The sequence below is a fragment of the Bicyclus anynana genome, chromosome 16, assembly GCF_947172395.1.
Source record: "Bicyclus anynana chromosome 16, ilBicAnyn1.1, whole genome shotgun sequence".
NCBI classification, from domain to species: domain Eukaryota; kingdom Metazoa; phylum Arthropoda; class Insecta; order Lepidoptera; family Nymphalidae; genus Bicyclus; species Bicyclus anynana.
Genome location: NC_069098.1, coordinates 13878806 through 13896493, shown reverse-complemented (window position 1 = coordinate 13896493; position 17688 = coordinate 13878806). Strand labels below are relative to the sequence as shown.

The 17688-nt window shown below is 35.9% G+C and overlaps 2 protein-coding genes across 3 annotated transcripts in view; one reads left to right on the top strand and one right to left on the bottom strand.

Moving 5' to 3' along the window:
• The window catches only part of LOC112054966 (uncharacterized), a 42183-nt gene that overhangs the window by 2925 nt on the left and 21570 nt on the right, over positions 1-17688 (top strand). The window contains exons 2-4 of one of the 2 annotated variants that reach the window (XR_008251568.1): positions 213-389; positions 988-1117; positions 4383-4505. Coding sequence is in view for 1 of the 2 variants with exons in the window: in XM_052886184.1 (XP_052742144.1) it covers positions 7180-7208 (29 nt within the window). In the remaining variant the exon portion in view is untranslated. Of the gene's footprint in view, positions 1-212; positions 390-987; positions 1118-4382; positions 4506-7070; positions 7209-17688 lie in introns of those variants that run through there. The other variant, XM_052886184.1, reaches the window with a different exon arrangement.
• Positions 11770-17688, bottom strand: part of LOC112057155 (uncharacterized) — a 228179-nt gene continuing 222260 nt past the window's right edge. Inside the window, exon 5 of the transcript XR_008251567.1 lies at positions 11770-12043. The gene's annotated coding sequence lies outside the window, so the exon portion shown is untranslated. The remainder of the gene's footprint in view (positions 12044-17688) is intronic.

Sequence of the window (17688 nt, the reverse complement as noted above, 5' to 3'; positions counted from 1 at the left end):
AACATCTATACTAATATTATAAAGCTGAAGAGTTTGTTTGTTTGATTGAACGCGCTAATCTCAGGAACTACTGGTCCGATTTGAAAAATTCTTTCAGTGTCAGATTGCCCATTTATCGAGGAAGGCTATAAGCTATATTATCCCCGTATTCCTACGGGAACGGGAACCACGCGAGTGAAACCGCGCGGCGTCAGCTAATTCATAAATTCCAGGTCCTCTCTCTCCTCTCGGTTCCCTTCCTCCTGTTCCTGGTAGTGGATGGAGCCACGAGTGTGAGGGGGCCGGACGATGAGCAGCGACCAGTACACGCGTTGCACATCCCGCTGACTATCGCCTTCGTCGTGGCTGACGTCATCATAACTATCATCCTTCTTGTTGGAGCTCATAAGGTAAACCATCATCACATCATCATCATCATCATCATCATCAGGGTCAGCTGGCCTATTCTCTAACTCTGAGTAACTTTAGTAGTTACACGAAAAAAACCAATTAGCTATTGTTTTTTTTTTTTATTCAGTACAAGTTAGCCCTTGACTACAATCTCACCTGATAAGTGATGATGCAGTCTAAGATGGAAGCGGGCTAAATTGTTAGGAGGAGGATGAAAATCCACACTCCTTTCGGTTTCTACACGACATCGTACCGGAACGCTAAATCGCTTGGCGGTACGTCTTTGTCGGTAGGGTGGTAACTAGCCACGGCCGAAGTCTCCCACCAGCCAGACCTGGACAAATTAAGAAAAACTCAATCAGCCCAGCCGGGGATCGAACCCAGGACCTCCGTCTTGTAAGTCCACTGCGCATACCACTGCGCCACGGAGGCCGTCAAATTGTCACTTGATTTCGTATTCCGTATTTCCTATTTATTCTATTGTTAACCTAATACTAACCTAAACTAAATTGTGTAAAAGACCCTACGGCGCCGCTAGTAGTGAATACTGTTTGGCAAAATTTTGCCTGTGAATAACCTTGATATTTTTTCTTTCAGAAAAAACGTGTCCTGCTACAAATATATTTCTATTTCGGCACGCTGTTCCAAGTCGTGACCCTGTGCGTTGACCTCATATTCTTCGACTTCAGAGAATATATGGAGAACATTGTATACTTCGTCTTCTTCAGTAAGTATTTTTACATACAAGTTACTAGCTAACCCCGAACCCGGACGTTCTTCTGCCATATAAATAACCAGCTGACGTCGCGCGGTTTCACTCGCGTGGATCTCGTTCCCGTAAGAATACGGGGATAATATATAGCCTATAGCCTTCTCCGATGAATGGGCTATTTAACACTGAAATAATTTTTTCAATCGGACCAGTAGTTCCTGAGATTAGCGCGTTTAATCAAACAAAGAAACAAACTCTTCAGCTTTAGAATATTAGTAAGTATAGATTAGCGGACGCCCGCGTCTTTTTCTGTGAATTTCTGTTTTTTAGAAGTCACACGGGAACCCTAGATTTTCCGGAAAAATAAAATTATCTTAGCTGCACCAAGGTCCCATTTATTACTGTACCAAAGTTTTTGCTCAATCGGTACACACCTTCAGTTTTTACTAAACAGTTTTATCTTATGGAATTTTCATTAAAATAAACTAACCATTTATGAGCCGTGATTGCCCAGTGGATATGACCACTGCCTCCGATTCCGGAGAATGTGGGTTCGAATCCGGTCCGGGGCAAGCACCTCCAACTTTTCAGTTGTGTGCATTTTAAGAAATTAAATATCACGTGTCTGATCCGTGGTGAAGGTAAAACATCGTGAGGAAACCTGCATACCAGAGAATTTTCTTAATTCTCTGCGTGTGTGAAGTCTGCCAATCCGCAATGGGCCAGCGTGGTGGACTTTTGGCCTAACCCCTCTTATTCTGAGAGGAGACTCGAGCACAGCAGTGACCCGAATATGGGTTGATAATGATGAACCATTATCCATACCATTACGACATTATTACCATTAGGCAAAACTAAGAACTGTTCGTTCCCAGTTTTGCTTACGCACGGACGCTTTAATTCGCAATTTCAAATTCGCTGTATCCCGCAATATAGACAGACAGACACTATATAGACATAATTTACTTTCGCATTTACAAGTATATTAGTATATTAGTATAGAACACATTGAAAACTAAATGCCTAAAATAAACTAACAGCAATATCGCGCGTTGGCGGCGACTTTGCTGGGCGTTGACTTTTTAGAGGTCTCATAACGGTGGCATGCTTCTTAGTGACTTCTTTTAGGAATACAGTGATAAAAAAAGTCAAAAGTCAAAATTCATTTATTTCAAATAGGCTTAGTTTACAAGCTCTTTCGAAACGTTAGGTAATAATATTAAACTTAAAATAATGGTGATAATTATAAGGTGATAAGAAAAATTGAGGAGTAGAAGGTTAGCTTGGTATGGACATGTAATGCGTAGAGAGGAAAGTCATATTACTAGAAAAATGTTGAATGTGCAAGTGGAAGGTCATAAGAGGAGAGGAAGGCCAAAAAAGAGATGGTTGGATTGTGTGAAAGAGGACATGTGTAAAAGGAGTGGATGATGAGTTGACGAGTACCTAATAGAGACGAATGGAAAAGATTGACATATTTTTCCGACCCCACTTAAGTGGGATAAGGGTAAGGAGATGATGATTAAGATAATGGTGATAATAATCATTCGAACACTTAAAATTAAAGTTACGAGGGTTCCAAACGCGCCTTAGTCCGAGAAGAGCCCACAACAAACTCAGTCAAGGTTTATTTTTTTTATTTATCACCATTTTACAAACTCATTTAAAACTAAGCACACAGTCGTATAATACAGTTTAACACCAAGCTTTTTTATCATTAAATACTCATTAATACTATACTACTACTAAAAGCTAAAATATAGCCTACACCCTTATAATGTAGCTTTCCATTGGTGCAAGAATTATTCAAATCGGCCCAGTAAAATTTCAAGTTTAATCGTAATGTTATGCCATTTACCATCGAATAAGCTCACACCGCGCTAACTGCTTGACTTCCGATAAAACTGCTCGTGCGTTGGTCGCGATCGGCATGATGTCATGCATATCGATACCAACATACGATCAGTTTTATGGGCTGTCAAGCTGTTAGCCCTGCAGGCATGTGAGCTTACTTGATCGTCAGTGGCTGCCTTTATATACAAAAATACAAATATTTCATCTGTATAATATTAGTATAGATATAGACAGTCTTGTATAATAGAGTTAATGAGCTTAATTTACAATATATCTACTAGCCCCGCGGTTTTACCCGCGTAGTTCTTGTTCCCGTGAACATACGGGGATAAAATATAATACACAAATAACGTGGCTTTCTAGTGGTAAAAGAATTTTCAAAATCGGTTCAGTAAATCCAGAAATTACCCCTACAGTACCACAAAATACTTTTTTACAATATTAGTATTAAATATTAATAATAAATGATAATAAAATAATAATAAAATTTGTATACACACTATTTTAAAATTGTCTCCTTGGTCTAGTGGTAAGCCTTTATGACTGGATTAACTTGGTTCTGAGATTTAGTCTTGAATCGGACTATTTTATTTATTTTTATTTATTTGGACAGAAAATATTTGATAACAAATGTTATTAAAGACTTAAATTACCATGCAAATGGGTTAATCAATATGCAAACAATAACACTATCCACGAATTACACAAATGATAAATGAGGTCACCACAAAACATACATTTAAACATGACAAAATATCACGTGTCTCAAACGGTGAAGGAAAACATCGTGAGGAAACTTGCATACGAGCGAATTTTCTTAATTCTCTGCGTGTGTGAAGTCTGCCAATCCGCATTGGGCCAGCGTGGTGGACTAATTGGCCTAACCCCTTTTATCCTGAGAGGAGACTCGAGCTCAGCAGTGACCCGAATATGGGTTGATAACATTAAATGAACTAAAAGAGTTTATCATCAAAATTTTAATTAACAACTCAGACCAATTATTGTAAAGGACCTGCCTCGCTAGACGTTACTTTTCTGTCAAACTATATGATCAACGATATAATGCGATTATAAAAACTATTGCATTTATGTTTCATAGTAATTGTAATCGTGTTCGTCGGCTAAAGAGTTTCGTAAAAATACCTTTATATGTAGTTGAATGGTGTAAATAACGGGCAAAAACTTCTAGTTTAGTATATGATATAATATAAACTCGTTTTCCTAAGAAAATTACAGACAATTTTGTTCGTGAATTTGGGTGAGATACTGGTCCTTCTATAATTGGTCTGAGATTAACAATAATAGCTGTTAATACTATGAACGTACTCGTTTATACAAATATTTTCCCCTCTCCTTTATGGAGGGAGGCCTGGCCCTGCCGTTAAAAAGGCTGATGATGTTGATGATGATGGTCAATTTATTTCAGGTTTAAACATCTACCTATTGTTTCTGGTGTACAATGCGATGGAAGTGCTCCGCGAGGCTCGCAACGTGCAGTACGTCACTTACCGCGAGCGCTAGCACTACTACCTCCCGCTTCTCGCTTTACGTAAGTAATGCTTTTTGACCAAGAGCCTGCGAGTGACAGACATACCGCGTTTTACGAAGGCTGAAAGGAGAAACCGAGTCTCCAAACAAACTCGGGCCTAAATTTTACGAATTGGCCATAAATTAGGACAATTTAAGGAAAACTAATGCCCTAACAAGTTAGCCCGATTTCATCTTAGATTGCATCATCACTTACCATTAGATGATATTGAAATAAACAATAAAAAAAAAAATACGCTTAACCTGGGAAAAAAGAGATTTTTTGCCTTTTGTCACTTTGTTAAATTGAAACTCTATACGCAGTTACAAATTTTGGCTTTCACACGTAAGGGGCCCTTGTAGTTCGGGGGCCCCGTATCATTGATATCTACAACCGATTCAGCGGGACCTTCGCCCCTGGTGATACGCCGAGTCGGACAAAATTATCAATGTAGCGAACCATAGTGGCCAGGCATTTTTTTTCCAAACCATCTCTCAGATTTCTTTCGTTAACAAATAAACAAGGTTAGATAAGTACCACTTAATTTTAATATTTATATTTCTTTATCTTATCAGCAAAATTGATTCTAAGATTATTTATTTTATAAGGTTGGTAGTTGCTTTATTATATAAAATTAAAAAAATTAAAACAAAACGAGGTAGACTTGGCATGACGGTGCCATCTATTTATTAGAAGAAGAGTCACAGTTTTGTGAAGTAGAGATACAGTCAATATCAATATACGAGTCAAAATATGACAAGGGTCACAGTATGGGTCACTTACCACTGGAAGAGGGTACATTTTTTTTTGAGATAGAGTTCGGCACTACCCAAAATGTGTCCATAACGATTTTTCCTTATTCGAAAAAAAAATTAAGTTCGCTTTAGTCTGCCTCATCTTAGGTCATGTGCCTACGTACTATCCAGCGGCGTGCATAAGAATTTTATCTAGGGTATAGAAAAGAAAAGGATTCATACAGCTTGATACAAACTCCAGTTTCATATACATCCATTCAAATTCATTACAATAAATAATATGTATGTATGGATTTTGAAGGTAACCTAGCGGTAATCGGCCTGTATCGACTCTTCGCCGCTGGTAGGCATTTTTGTATCTATGAAGTGCACGCCACTGGTACTACCTATATGACCTAAGATGAGGCAGACTTACTCAGATTAATGAATTATGCTTATATAGATACGTTGTAAAACCCATAACAGGTAACAAAGAGCGCAAACGGTACAGTCGACGATATTCTCACGGCTGTTGCAAACCGCGTCTTCTCGTATCAAGACGTGCCACCTTTGATATAACGGCCTAAGGAATCATATAGAGCTGATATTGACCACAGATTAAACAATAATAGGCAGAAAGACCGTACGGAATACGACGGTGTCGTAGCCGTTCCAAATATGAAATTCAAAAACGAATACATTCTCGAGTCAGTACGACATGAAGCGTCGCGTCAGTAGTTTTCAATATTATTCAAGAAAAATGGCGTCTTATGTTTGTAGACATTATAAAAACTGTTCACAAAACTAAAGTAATTATTTTAAAAACTGTTCACAAAAACAAAAAGATTTTTTTAATTGGTAATTATTGATTATTACATTAATTTACGTGATTGTTGTTAGTGTTCAATTTTGAAATACAAATCATGTCATCATCATTATGTCAAAAAGACGCGTGACGTTTGATTTTTCATGGGTTTTCAGGATGACTTTGGCAATGTCATCTGACGTCGTTAATGCAAAAATTGCAGAAATTTTGAAGAAATATTCGTCTCTATGTTATGCTTCAATTGATGTCATTTTAAATTTTGTACTTAATACTCGTATAATGCATATAATTACTTATTAGGTAAATTGTAGTAGGTAATACTATTAGCAATCTAACGATTTCGTGATGATAATCACATTTCGTTGCAATAATAGCTGCAAAGTAAAAATACTGGCAGCATTTCCGCGTTGGACAGGCTGATATTTTGTGCAAAAATGAGCCAATCCTCCTGTCACCAGGCCCAAGGCTGTCCACGGTAAAAGGAACAAATATCTCTTGGTCAGCAAAGCTTATTTGTGCCACTTACCCGTCTCAGCTTTTTCTGTTGCGGCTTCCAGTCTTTATTCTGTTTTCCTGTTATGACACGGAGCCCATGTTGCCCATGTTGCCAAACCAACCCGCTTCCCAAGTAAACAGTGTCAATCTATCAATTCCCTTATCATTCCAACTTATCCTGACGGCCTGATGACAGAATGCAGGAATATGTATAATACCCCTTTTATTGTGTTATATTATTCAATTATAATTCGACTCTATAGCCACGGCAAAACGAACAAATATTACGTTTCTCCTTCAGGGAAGCATGCTTTTGTATTAGCTTTTTCTTCTATGGCTCCCAGTCTTGATTCTGGCTCCCCGGTAGTACAGGGAGTCAATGTGTCAACGCAAGTAGCGTCCCAAATTTCCAAGGTAACCAGCGTCAATCCATCAATATTGCCTCCTGACTTATCCTGACTCCAATTATCACAGTAGTATTCATGCTGACAGGAATCCTTCTATTGCATCAAATTATTAGTTTTATTCAATAATAATTTAGCGGTATAAACAACTCTACATAATTAGTAACTGTTAGTTGAGCGGGAGCGGCAACAAATGGCAGTGAGCGTGAATTCGCGTCGCGGTGTGCTTGTCCACAATGTCGGCAACCGTCCAAACGAGTTTGAAGTAAGTCAGCGAAAGTTTTATACACACCTTAATAGAGCCACTATAGCTCTAAAAAAGCGCTATTTGACACCTTTCCAGAAGCTATTAGTGATTATAAATAAGTATTTTTGTTTTTATATTGTGGTTCTTACTGTTTTTGTTTTGGTGGTAAGTGTTTATGATCCTTTGCGATACCTACTCGCTATCGGGTTTTGTTTCCAGGAACTACGACATTTTGTAATTTGTTTATAAAAGAAAGTTTTTCTTTAGCTATCGGAATTTGTTTTCAAGAAACTGTATCATTTGTTTACATTCGTACAAAGATTAGCTTTATGTTCTGTTGTAGGATTGTTTGTGATTAAGAATTGGTTTTTAGTGAGTTAGGTTGTGGTTTTTAATATTTTTGTTTTGGTTATTAAGCTGGTGGGTGCTTCTTGATATCGCGTTTTGTTTTCAAGAAACTACGCATCTTTGTAATTTGTTTACAACAAAAAAGAAAGTTTATCTTTATAACGACAATATATTTTACAGAGGATATCTAGGCACGTAGTTAGTAATTAAAAATAAATACATTTTGAAGTCTTAGTTTGTGGTGTTAATTTTTTGTTTTGGCTATAAGTGTTCAGTGTTTTCTTCCTTTGAATTACTGATAGGGTTTTGTTTGCAAGAAACTGTGTGATTTGGTAATTTGTTTGTAGTCGTAAAAAAGTAACACGATTTTACGGTTGTTTATCTATTAAGAATTAGTTTTTTTAATGCATTTGGTTTGCAGTTTTTATTGTTTCTGACTTCTGTTATGGTGATTTGTTTGTTATTATATTCTTTGAAATATTGTGATGTGATGAAATTTCGGTGGTAACTGCCTTGTTTATTTTATTTGAGGTTCTCAAATCTCTTGAATTCGTACTATTTGTGTACCTACTCGAATAAATAGGTACATATTGTAATTTGCTTTAAAATTAATAAAATATTTCTTTTTACTTCAATAACTATTTTTTTACTTTTTAATTACCTTTCGCGGCTTAAAAATGTTATTGTAGATAGGTATTCTGATAAATTGTGATTTTTATATTTTGGTGGCAGTGAGTGACCTCGTTAAAGGAAGCACTATCACCACATAATTTATTTGATAACAAAATACCTACTGTCCAGTATAGGGCACGTAGTTAAAGCACCGAGTTGTTTATTGAAGTTAATTTTATTTCCGCAAAGCAGATTTCCTATTTCAATTCTCGTTGGTACTAACTACCTACCTAATTACGCACAATAATTGGGCCTTGTTCTGACATAATACTATGTAATTTCATCATAATCAAACCTAATTTAATTATAACAGAGTTTTATAGGTTTTGATCTCCATTGCATTTTTGTTTACACCCCTACGATATTTTATATCCTTTTTTCTTTTTGAAAAGAATATTTGCCATATCTTTTTATTAAATAAGACTAATATTCCCATACCCCTCCAACTAGTCGGCAAAGACTGTGCTAGGAGTGGGTACGACAATAGACTAACGGGGTGAGGATTGAACCACCACCCCTCGGTGATGAGTCCAATCGCTCTTACCGTTGAGCTGTTGAGGCTTTCTAGATATATGAGCGCACACATGCACAATTCTCGTATTTATTCGCGGACTGCCTTAGGGTGATAATATTTGGTGACTGGGTAGAGGTGGCTTACGAAAGACCCCTGTGGCCCAGTCATCAGGCGACGAGACAGGGTTCAACACCCTAGGGTTCTAGTCCGTCCAACATAAAGGTAAATGCCCATCCCCGGCCCAGGCTTACCTTTACCGCCTGGCAACTTACTTATTTAAAAAAAAATCTTGGTAATTCTACTTTAATAATGAAATCATTACTTTGTCAAAAAATGTTTGCTACAACGTTTTACGACATTTTCAATTCATCTTTAATTTGTCTACAACGGGAACAAGCTAAGATCGTTGACCATAAAGCCATAGAGTATGACGATATTCTTTGAAGACTTATGATTGGTTTGTTTGTACGTTTTATTTATTGTTAAGCTTGTTGGTAACAGAAAATAATAATACAAAAAAAAATAATACCAGCTTCAAATATCACTTCGCCACTTTGGTAAACCGACGAACATTTTGCCCTAGAAGAGTGATAAAAAAATGTATTTTTCTTCAAGAAACCTACATTTTATTAAGTCAATTATTTAACCATATCCTGATTTATACATCATATTATCATGTCCATATACTTTTATACGGGGGTATACCTGGGTTCCCTAGGCCGATGTTGTATGGGTCGGTGGGCATTCCCCTCTTATCTCCCCGTGCCTTTACACGAGGCTTTCCCCACGTAAAAAGAGTTTGACAATGTTTGACTCTAATGGGTACCACAATCCCACTATCAGATATCACACTAATATTATAAAGGCGAAAGTTTGTGTGTAAGTGTGAAAGTGTGTAAGTATGTTTGTTCCTCTTTTACGCTGCGGCTACTGAAGCGATTTGGCTGAAATTTGGAATGGAAATAGATTTTACTCTGGATTGACACGTAGGGTACTTTTCATCCAAAAAAAACCATGGTTCCCGCGGGATTTGTGAAAAATCGAATTCCACGCAGACGAAGTCCGTCCGCTAGTTCATGATAATGATAAGGACAGACCTAGTCTCCAAGCCACGGAGGTTTTCACGTTAGGGCTGATTTCTTGGAAGAAAGAAGAGCTACATATCTCATAGCCTGATCCACGGCCTGTAGCCAAGTGGCATGGCACGTTCTCTATCTATAAACGCTAACGCTTCGAAAACTAGAAAAATGTTTGGGAACGACAGATCCGATCGATAACTCGATCTAGTGACCTGTCGATAGTAAAAGCCGTTTCCATACATTTTATAAGTTTCGAAGCGTTTGCGATCTTAGAAAAAGAATCGACTTGCCACTTGGGAACAGCTCAGGACTCCAATTGTGAATAAAATTTATTAATTCTTTTTCAATCATGTACCTAAACCAAAAAAGAACTTATCGACAAAAAACAGATAGGATGGTTACTTCTATAAATTACTCGTTGTTACAAAAACTGTTCGTAAAATATAATGATGTTTATTTTCATAAGCACATAACTAATTAACAAAACTAGCGACCGCCTGAGACTTCGCTCGCGTAATTAATGTATATTTAGTTCGTAAAAATTCCTTTAGATTAGAAGATATTTAAGAATTTCTTTAGATTATTATTTTAGATCAATAAAAGCCAATATCCATGCATCCATGCATTGTTTTGTTATTTAAATTTCACAGGGTTTAGTGTTTTTGATGAAAACTCCCAAGCGACTTGGGATTTTCCAACACTCCGAACTTCGAAATCTTCATATTTCAATCGATGTATGTCAAACCTTACAAATCATATAGGTAGGTACATAAACCTTTCCGAAAATACATCTAACTATTAGTGAATACCTCATGAAAATTCGTGGTTTGTATAGTTTTTGAGTGAGCGAACAAACGAACAGATACACCGTATGATTTTTTAATAATGTACATTGTGTACTCGCAGAAACCTACTCTGTATTTTTTTATTAACCTTCATTAATTCTCTTTAATAATAGATTGTTACATGTATTACGTCATTATAACGAGAATGAACCATCAAACGAAAAAATGTATGAGATTCTCTGAGAATACTTTTTGTATGGTATTTATGGTTTTTGTTTATTTTTATTCTTTACAAGTTAGCCCTTGACTACAATCGTACTTGATGGTAAGTGATGATGCAATCTAAGATGGAAGCGGACTAACTTGTTAGGAGGAGGATGACAATTCACACCCCTTTCGGTTTCTACACGACATCGTACTGGTACGCTAAATCGCTTGACGGTGCGTCTTTGTCGGTAGGGTGGTAACTAGCCACGGCCGAAGCCTCACACCAGCCATCAATTAAGAAAACCTCAATCGGTCCAGCTGGGGATTGAACCCAGGACATCCGTCTTGTAAATCCACCGCACATAGCACTGCGCCACGGACGTCGTCAAATATTTGATCAAGTAATTATTCTGTGCTTGCTGTTGAGGATCACAAAGACCTAAGTTCGAGTCCAGTAGGCCAATTTACTAACTTAGACGAATACGAAATTTACCAACTGGCTATTGTTAGGTATTCTTAAGTCACGTGATTTAGTATTCACTATTTATTAATTGTTATAGTATGCGCGTTATCATCTGAGTCGTCCGGTCATAAAAGTCAAAAAAGATAGGAATGTGCAGCGCGCCTACCTGCGCACCCTAATTATCGATAAACGGCTACCTGCGCACGTGCTAATGATGAGTCAATAATGATTTGGACGATTCTGATTGGTCGGTTTCTAATGTAATTGCATTGCGTATTTTTTTTGCTATAAATGTGTTTACTGCAATTAAATAAATACATTCATGTGTTACTCGTTGCGCACTATGGATACTTTATTTTCTAACGTTGATCAACAAACCACGTGAAATGGCCGCATTTGTTTGTGGTGTGGACTGGGCCAAATGTGTTAGGCATGCCGAAGAACTTCAAAACAAAGATTTACAAAAAGCTCTAATTAGAGATCACGCGCCGCTTATAATAAATTTGGCAGAAGACGAAGATTCTGATGATGAAGACTCAGATGAAGATTAATTTTATTTAGTTAATAATTATATAATATGAAATATGTATTATATTAAATCAAATATTGTTAATTTTTTTAATTTTGTGAACAAGATACGATAATAAACTTTACTTATCGATAATATGTCTTTCATTGTTACACCCTTCACTAGACGGCTCCATAAGACCCATAAGTGCAAGCGAGATAGATATAGAGAAATGATTTATGGCCCTAAGACTCAGTTGTTAACGCGCGTACTATAACTGATTAGATTAGGTAAAACATGTCATCCGGTGCATACCTACTGACAACCTTTCGTGGATATAATAAAGTGCGTATATGACATTGCCTAGTTGATATTGTGATTTTGAAGAAGAAGAAGAAGAAGAAATACTTTATTGCACACAAAAATTCAATTATAAATTGAAACATTAAAAACATTTAATTAACTTAGCATGCAAAGGCGGCCTTATTACTATAAGTAATCTCTACCAGGCAACCCCTGACGAGAGGACTTGCGAAGAAAGAGCGGGAAGGTATATATATATATATATATATATATTTATAATATAATATAATATATATATATATATATATATATTTTATATATTTATATATTTTGTTTACAATAAGCTTTACGGAATGCAAAAAATGTGGTTGTTATTGATTTGATGTTAATTCCATTACGTAAGCTGCGCTTTGAGGTAAGTTAGCCGTGATAGCCTAGTGGATATGACCTCTGCCTCCGATTCCGGAGGGTGTGGGTTGGAATCCGGTCCGGAGCATGCACTTCCAACTTTTCAGTTATGTGCGTTTTAAGAAATTAAATATATTGTGTCTCAAAGGGTGAAGGAAAAACATCGTGAGGAAACCTGCATAACAGAGAATTTTCTTAATTCTCTGCGTGTGTGAAGTCTGCTAATTCATATTGGGCCAGCGAGGTGGGCTATTGGCCTAACCCCTCTCATTCTGAGAGGAGACTCGAGCTCAGCAGTGAGCCGTATATGGGTTGATAACGAGATATGTTAGTTACATACCTCAAAGTTAGTGAATTTTTCGGCTTAGCTTGGCCGGTTAAATTAAGTTTAATTAATCGCCATATATATATATATACAGGGTGATTCGGTCTTTAGTGCGGATATTTTTTTTCGTGGTTCTGTATCATTAATAGAATATAAATCTACAAACAGTTCGATACATTTTATGTAATTTTTTTTTTTAATTTATGTCTCTAAAATAACAAAATAATGTACATATTATTACTAAACAAGATATATTCAGCTTAAAAGTGATCTGGTGACGTCCTTTAGGTATCAAACGAAAATAAAATAAACGCACAATAGGGTGACCCTAAAATTCTGTTCAAAAGTAAATAACTTTAGCTAACGATAATTTTGTTATTTTTGAGTTAAAAAAAAAAAGAAAAAATACGTGATCATTAAATTTTGTTTATGTACAAAATATAAAAATATCCGCACTAAAAAAAATTTCTTCCTGTATATATATTTATTATCTGTTTAAAATTGTACAATAATTTATTTCAAAAAATCAGTCCGAAGTTTGGAAGTTCATGATGTTCAAGTATGAATTTAAATTATTTGAAAAAAAAAATATTTCAGAAAATTCCCACTATAAGTCCGAAGTTTGGAAGTTCGTGATGTTCTAGTGTGAACTTGTACAATTTTAAACAAAGACAGATAATAAATATATATATATTACTGGCGATCAAAAAGCGTAGGACAAGAGTATCTTGTGAAATAGTGTCAAACTGCTAAAACTAAACAGGCCACGCGCGTCAATTAAATTTAGACTTGGCAAATGTTCATCCAGGTTTTATAACGAGATCTGTGCTACAAATTGTAAGAAATATATAGGTACTCTATATCTACTTACATTCACACATATATAACTAATACGTTTATTTAATCTTGTTTATACATAAATATATTTTTTTGTATACATACATATATAATTATATTTATTTTATATTTTATATATATGATATATATATGCTACTTATATATGTGTAAGTTTAAATAAATAGCATATATATATCCTAAAATAAACATATAAATAAATTGAAACATCAACTGTTTTATTTAAAAATAACTTCTGTGTTTTCTCAAGTATAGTTATTAACACGACACTTAAAAGATAAACCAACTGTTTTTAAAATATGTATCATTCTGTTTATTTGTTTGTCCGCGCTAATTGTTGGAACGGCTGAATCAATTTGAATGGGACTTGCACTGGAAGATAGAGTAAGTTATTGAGCATCATATATATACTTTTTTAACCGACTTCTAAAAGGTTAGCTTAGCCGGTGTTGTCTTAATTTAAGCCATTTCTGACAGGACCACATGAAACAACACTGTCTGCAAAATCTAAATTTATAAGATATTCTCACATGGCTTGAATTAATGCATCACCGGCTTAGCACCGCCTTCATACTGATCAGCAGGTAGAACATATTATGATGTTATTTTTCGCTTTTTAGTTTAGTGGGTACGTTTTTAGGTTTTGATATCGGTTGTATTTTTTTTATTAAATTTTTTAATATATCTCGAAAAGATCCGTGGTTCCTCAGAATTTGTGAAAAACTGAATTGTTGAAATAATGTTATTTAACTGTAGGTAGGTAAGCGAGTCATTTACTCGTAAACGCCTGGACCTATTTTAACAAAATGTCATGTGTGGGCCTCTGAATGGTTTGAAAATACAGTTGAATGGGGATGATGACTAGGTTTGAATATATTAATTTTTATAATACATTCGGATAAATAAGGTCAATGTTAACTAATTTATACATAAAAAGCAAAGATTAACTGGATATTAAGATAATAAAATAATAAGATTATAAAATTTCAAAATCTATTAAAAATCTTTTCTCGTAATTAGATGAGAATTCATACTGTTTTAGCTTCCTTACATTAAATGTGACATTTTAATATTTGAACTATAAATATAAACACACAAATAACTAAGATATTAGTAATTTTGTTTGAACGCCCATACAAATCTAATGATCATTATGTACCTACGACGTCATTAAATTGTACCATTTTGTATGGGTTTTGTACCATTCTGAATGATATTTAAACGGGTAGTGAAGTCAGCTGTTAGGGGCAAAATCGATCTACCCTCTTTCTTGTTCTTTTTCTTTTTTCGACGACCTCGCGTTTTTGGCTGTTTAGGCAAACCACACTCACGACATCGCTTTTGTTATTATGCGTATCGCGGCGCCCTCTTGGTTTGCACAATTCTACCACCGGGTTCCACTCGCTGGCTAGTTTGAAACCATCTTCCCGATTGAAATTTTTGTATTTTCGAATTTCAATGGCTTCTCGAACTACTCGGGGTATATAGTGGCGTTCCGTGGAAATAATGCGTGGATTATGGATCTCAATCCAATGTTTAGTTCCCGGTTGTAGAATGTGATCAGCTATCGCAGACTTTTGCGGGTCGTTGTTTTTTATCGCTCGTATATATCGTGGTATGTACCCGTTTAAATATCATTCATAAATAACCACGAAATAAGTTTAAAATCATTTGTACCATTCGTCGCAAATCTGACCCTTTAAATCCCTGTAGCTCCGAAAGTAATGATCGCAGATACCCTGTTACTTTTACAAAATTGCTTTACTATTAGCATACTCTTTATTTATATACAACTTAAAAAACAGTCATCATCCCTATTGCCGAGTAATAAATTGCTCCAAAAAATTTTCCTGTAAGCCCACTATTAGTTAGTACGCCTGTGTAGTATAATTATGTTTACCTACCGTGCATTTACGAGTGTATGACGTAGAAGCTGTCCATTGTGAAGATGATTTGCGATCTCATTATCTCCATTACGCGAATTGTGGTTCATTATGCAGCGAGGCGCGGAACTAAATACAATATAATGCTCCTGTTACATACCCCACGGGTAGCGTTGCCAGGCGTCCGGAAAATGCCGGACATAGGTAGACTATTTGTCCGGGCATAACAGACGTTGTCCGGCTTGTCCGGTTTTACTTAGCCTTTTTACATTTCGCATTTTTTTTGCTAAAATTCTTTCATAATTCATTATTATTCTTTATTTGCAAATAGTTAAATTCAGATCTTGATACAATAAATATTGGTATACAATTTGCAACAAAATAGCATGCAAATTTTTAAAAATAATCTTCAGACTAAATTACATTGTTTTTAATACACTATAATTATTGAAATTTTTCTTTGTTTGTGCCTTACAGAATAATTAAAGTATGTTGATATATGTTTAAGTATCTATAGCTTGGCAAGTTCGTTGATGACACTCCCATGATATGTGGGCGACGGGGGGTGGGATGAGCCCCTGGGACGGACTGTGCGGGTGTGAAGTCGTACGTGCGGGACACAGGGAAGGACGCGGCTATGAAGTCGTGCGCGCGGAGCACCGCAATCCCCTCCCGGCCCGCGCGGACCATCGGAGAGTGTTACGAACGAATTTGCCAAGCTATAAATATTAATTTTGTCGGATGACTATTTAACTGATTAATAACATACTTATGGCTGATTTTTACTAGAATTTAACAAGATTTATGATAATAATCAAAACAGCTTTATTTTCCATACAGAGACAAAACCCTCAACATTGTAGGGTGTCCGGCCTTTCTACTCAAATGTCCGGCCAAACTGGCTGGTCTGTCCGGCTATTAGGTTCGCCGACCTGGCAACCCTACCCACGGTAGATACCAATAGACTAGACAGAATGACCTTCGAAATATAATATGTGCTTTGCTAAATGTCATATCTTCATCACCGGGAAACGTTATCATCAATAAAAATCATCATCACCAATCTTCAGACATTCGACTATCAAAATCACTGTATAGATTTAAAATGGCTGTTGAATTACATTATCTTTTTCTTCTATATTAACTTTTAAAGTATTTACTGTCATGGCACACTATAGTATTAGTTTATTAAGTTATGTATTTTTATTATATTGAGATTATATGCAGATTGAAGTAGAGTTTTGCATTATGCTAAAAACACCAAGTAAATAATATAAGAGCATCGTAAATTTTAACAAGATTGATCTGTAGATATACCAAAAAGCAAATAGTAGGTAGGTATCTTACAAGATAATTATCTCGATAAAAACGTTCTAAAAATATCTTAATTGTTCTTTTTGTTAATTTTTAAGTAACAAAAAATACTTTCGGGGCGCTTCTATCTATTTAATCCATACTTCTATCTATTCTAATATTATAAAGCTGATGAGTTTGTTTGTTTGTTTGATTGAACGCGCTAATCTCGGGAACTACTGGTCCGATTTGAAAAATTCTTTTAGTGTTAGATAGCCCATTTATCGAGGAAGGCTATAGGCTATATATTATCTCCGTATTCATACGGGAACGGGAACCACGCGGGTGAAACCGCGCGGCGTCTACTAGTATTATATAAAGCTGAAGAGTTTGTTTGTTTGATTAAACGCGCTAATCTCGGAAACTACTGGTCCGATTTAAAAAATTATTTCAGTGTTAGATAGCCCATTTATCGAGGAAGGCTATAGGCTATATATTATCTCCGTATTCCTACGGGAACGAGAACCACGCCGGTGAAACCGCGCGGCGTCAGCTAGTACAACATAGTGCTACTTAGTGTTTAAAACTGCCGGTGGCAGGCATTGAAAGATAATATCATAATATCAATTGAAATGCAAATAGGCTAAAAAACAGTACGTACAGACAGCATTACAATGGTTTTTATCCGTTATTGATTTCATCTCATTATAATATCAGGAAACGAACTTCGCTTCATGTTTTTATAACAAACATGGGATGGGAAGCCCGAAATGAATGTTATAGTTTGACATGGGAAGTAGCTAAGAAAAGAGGCAGAGATGTTGTGTGGCAACGTTACTCGTCCTGTCGCATGAT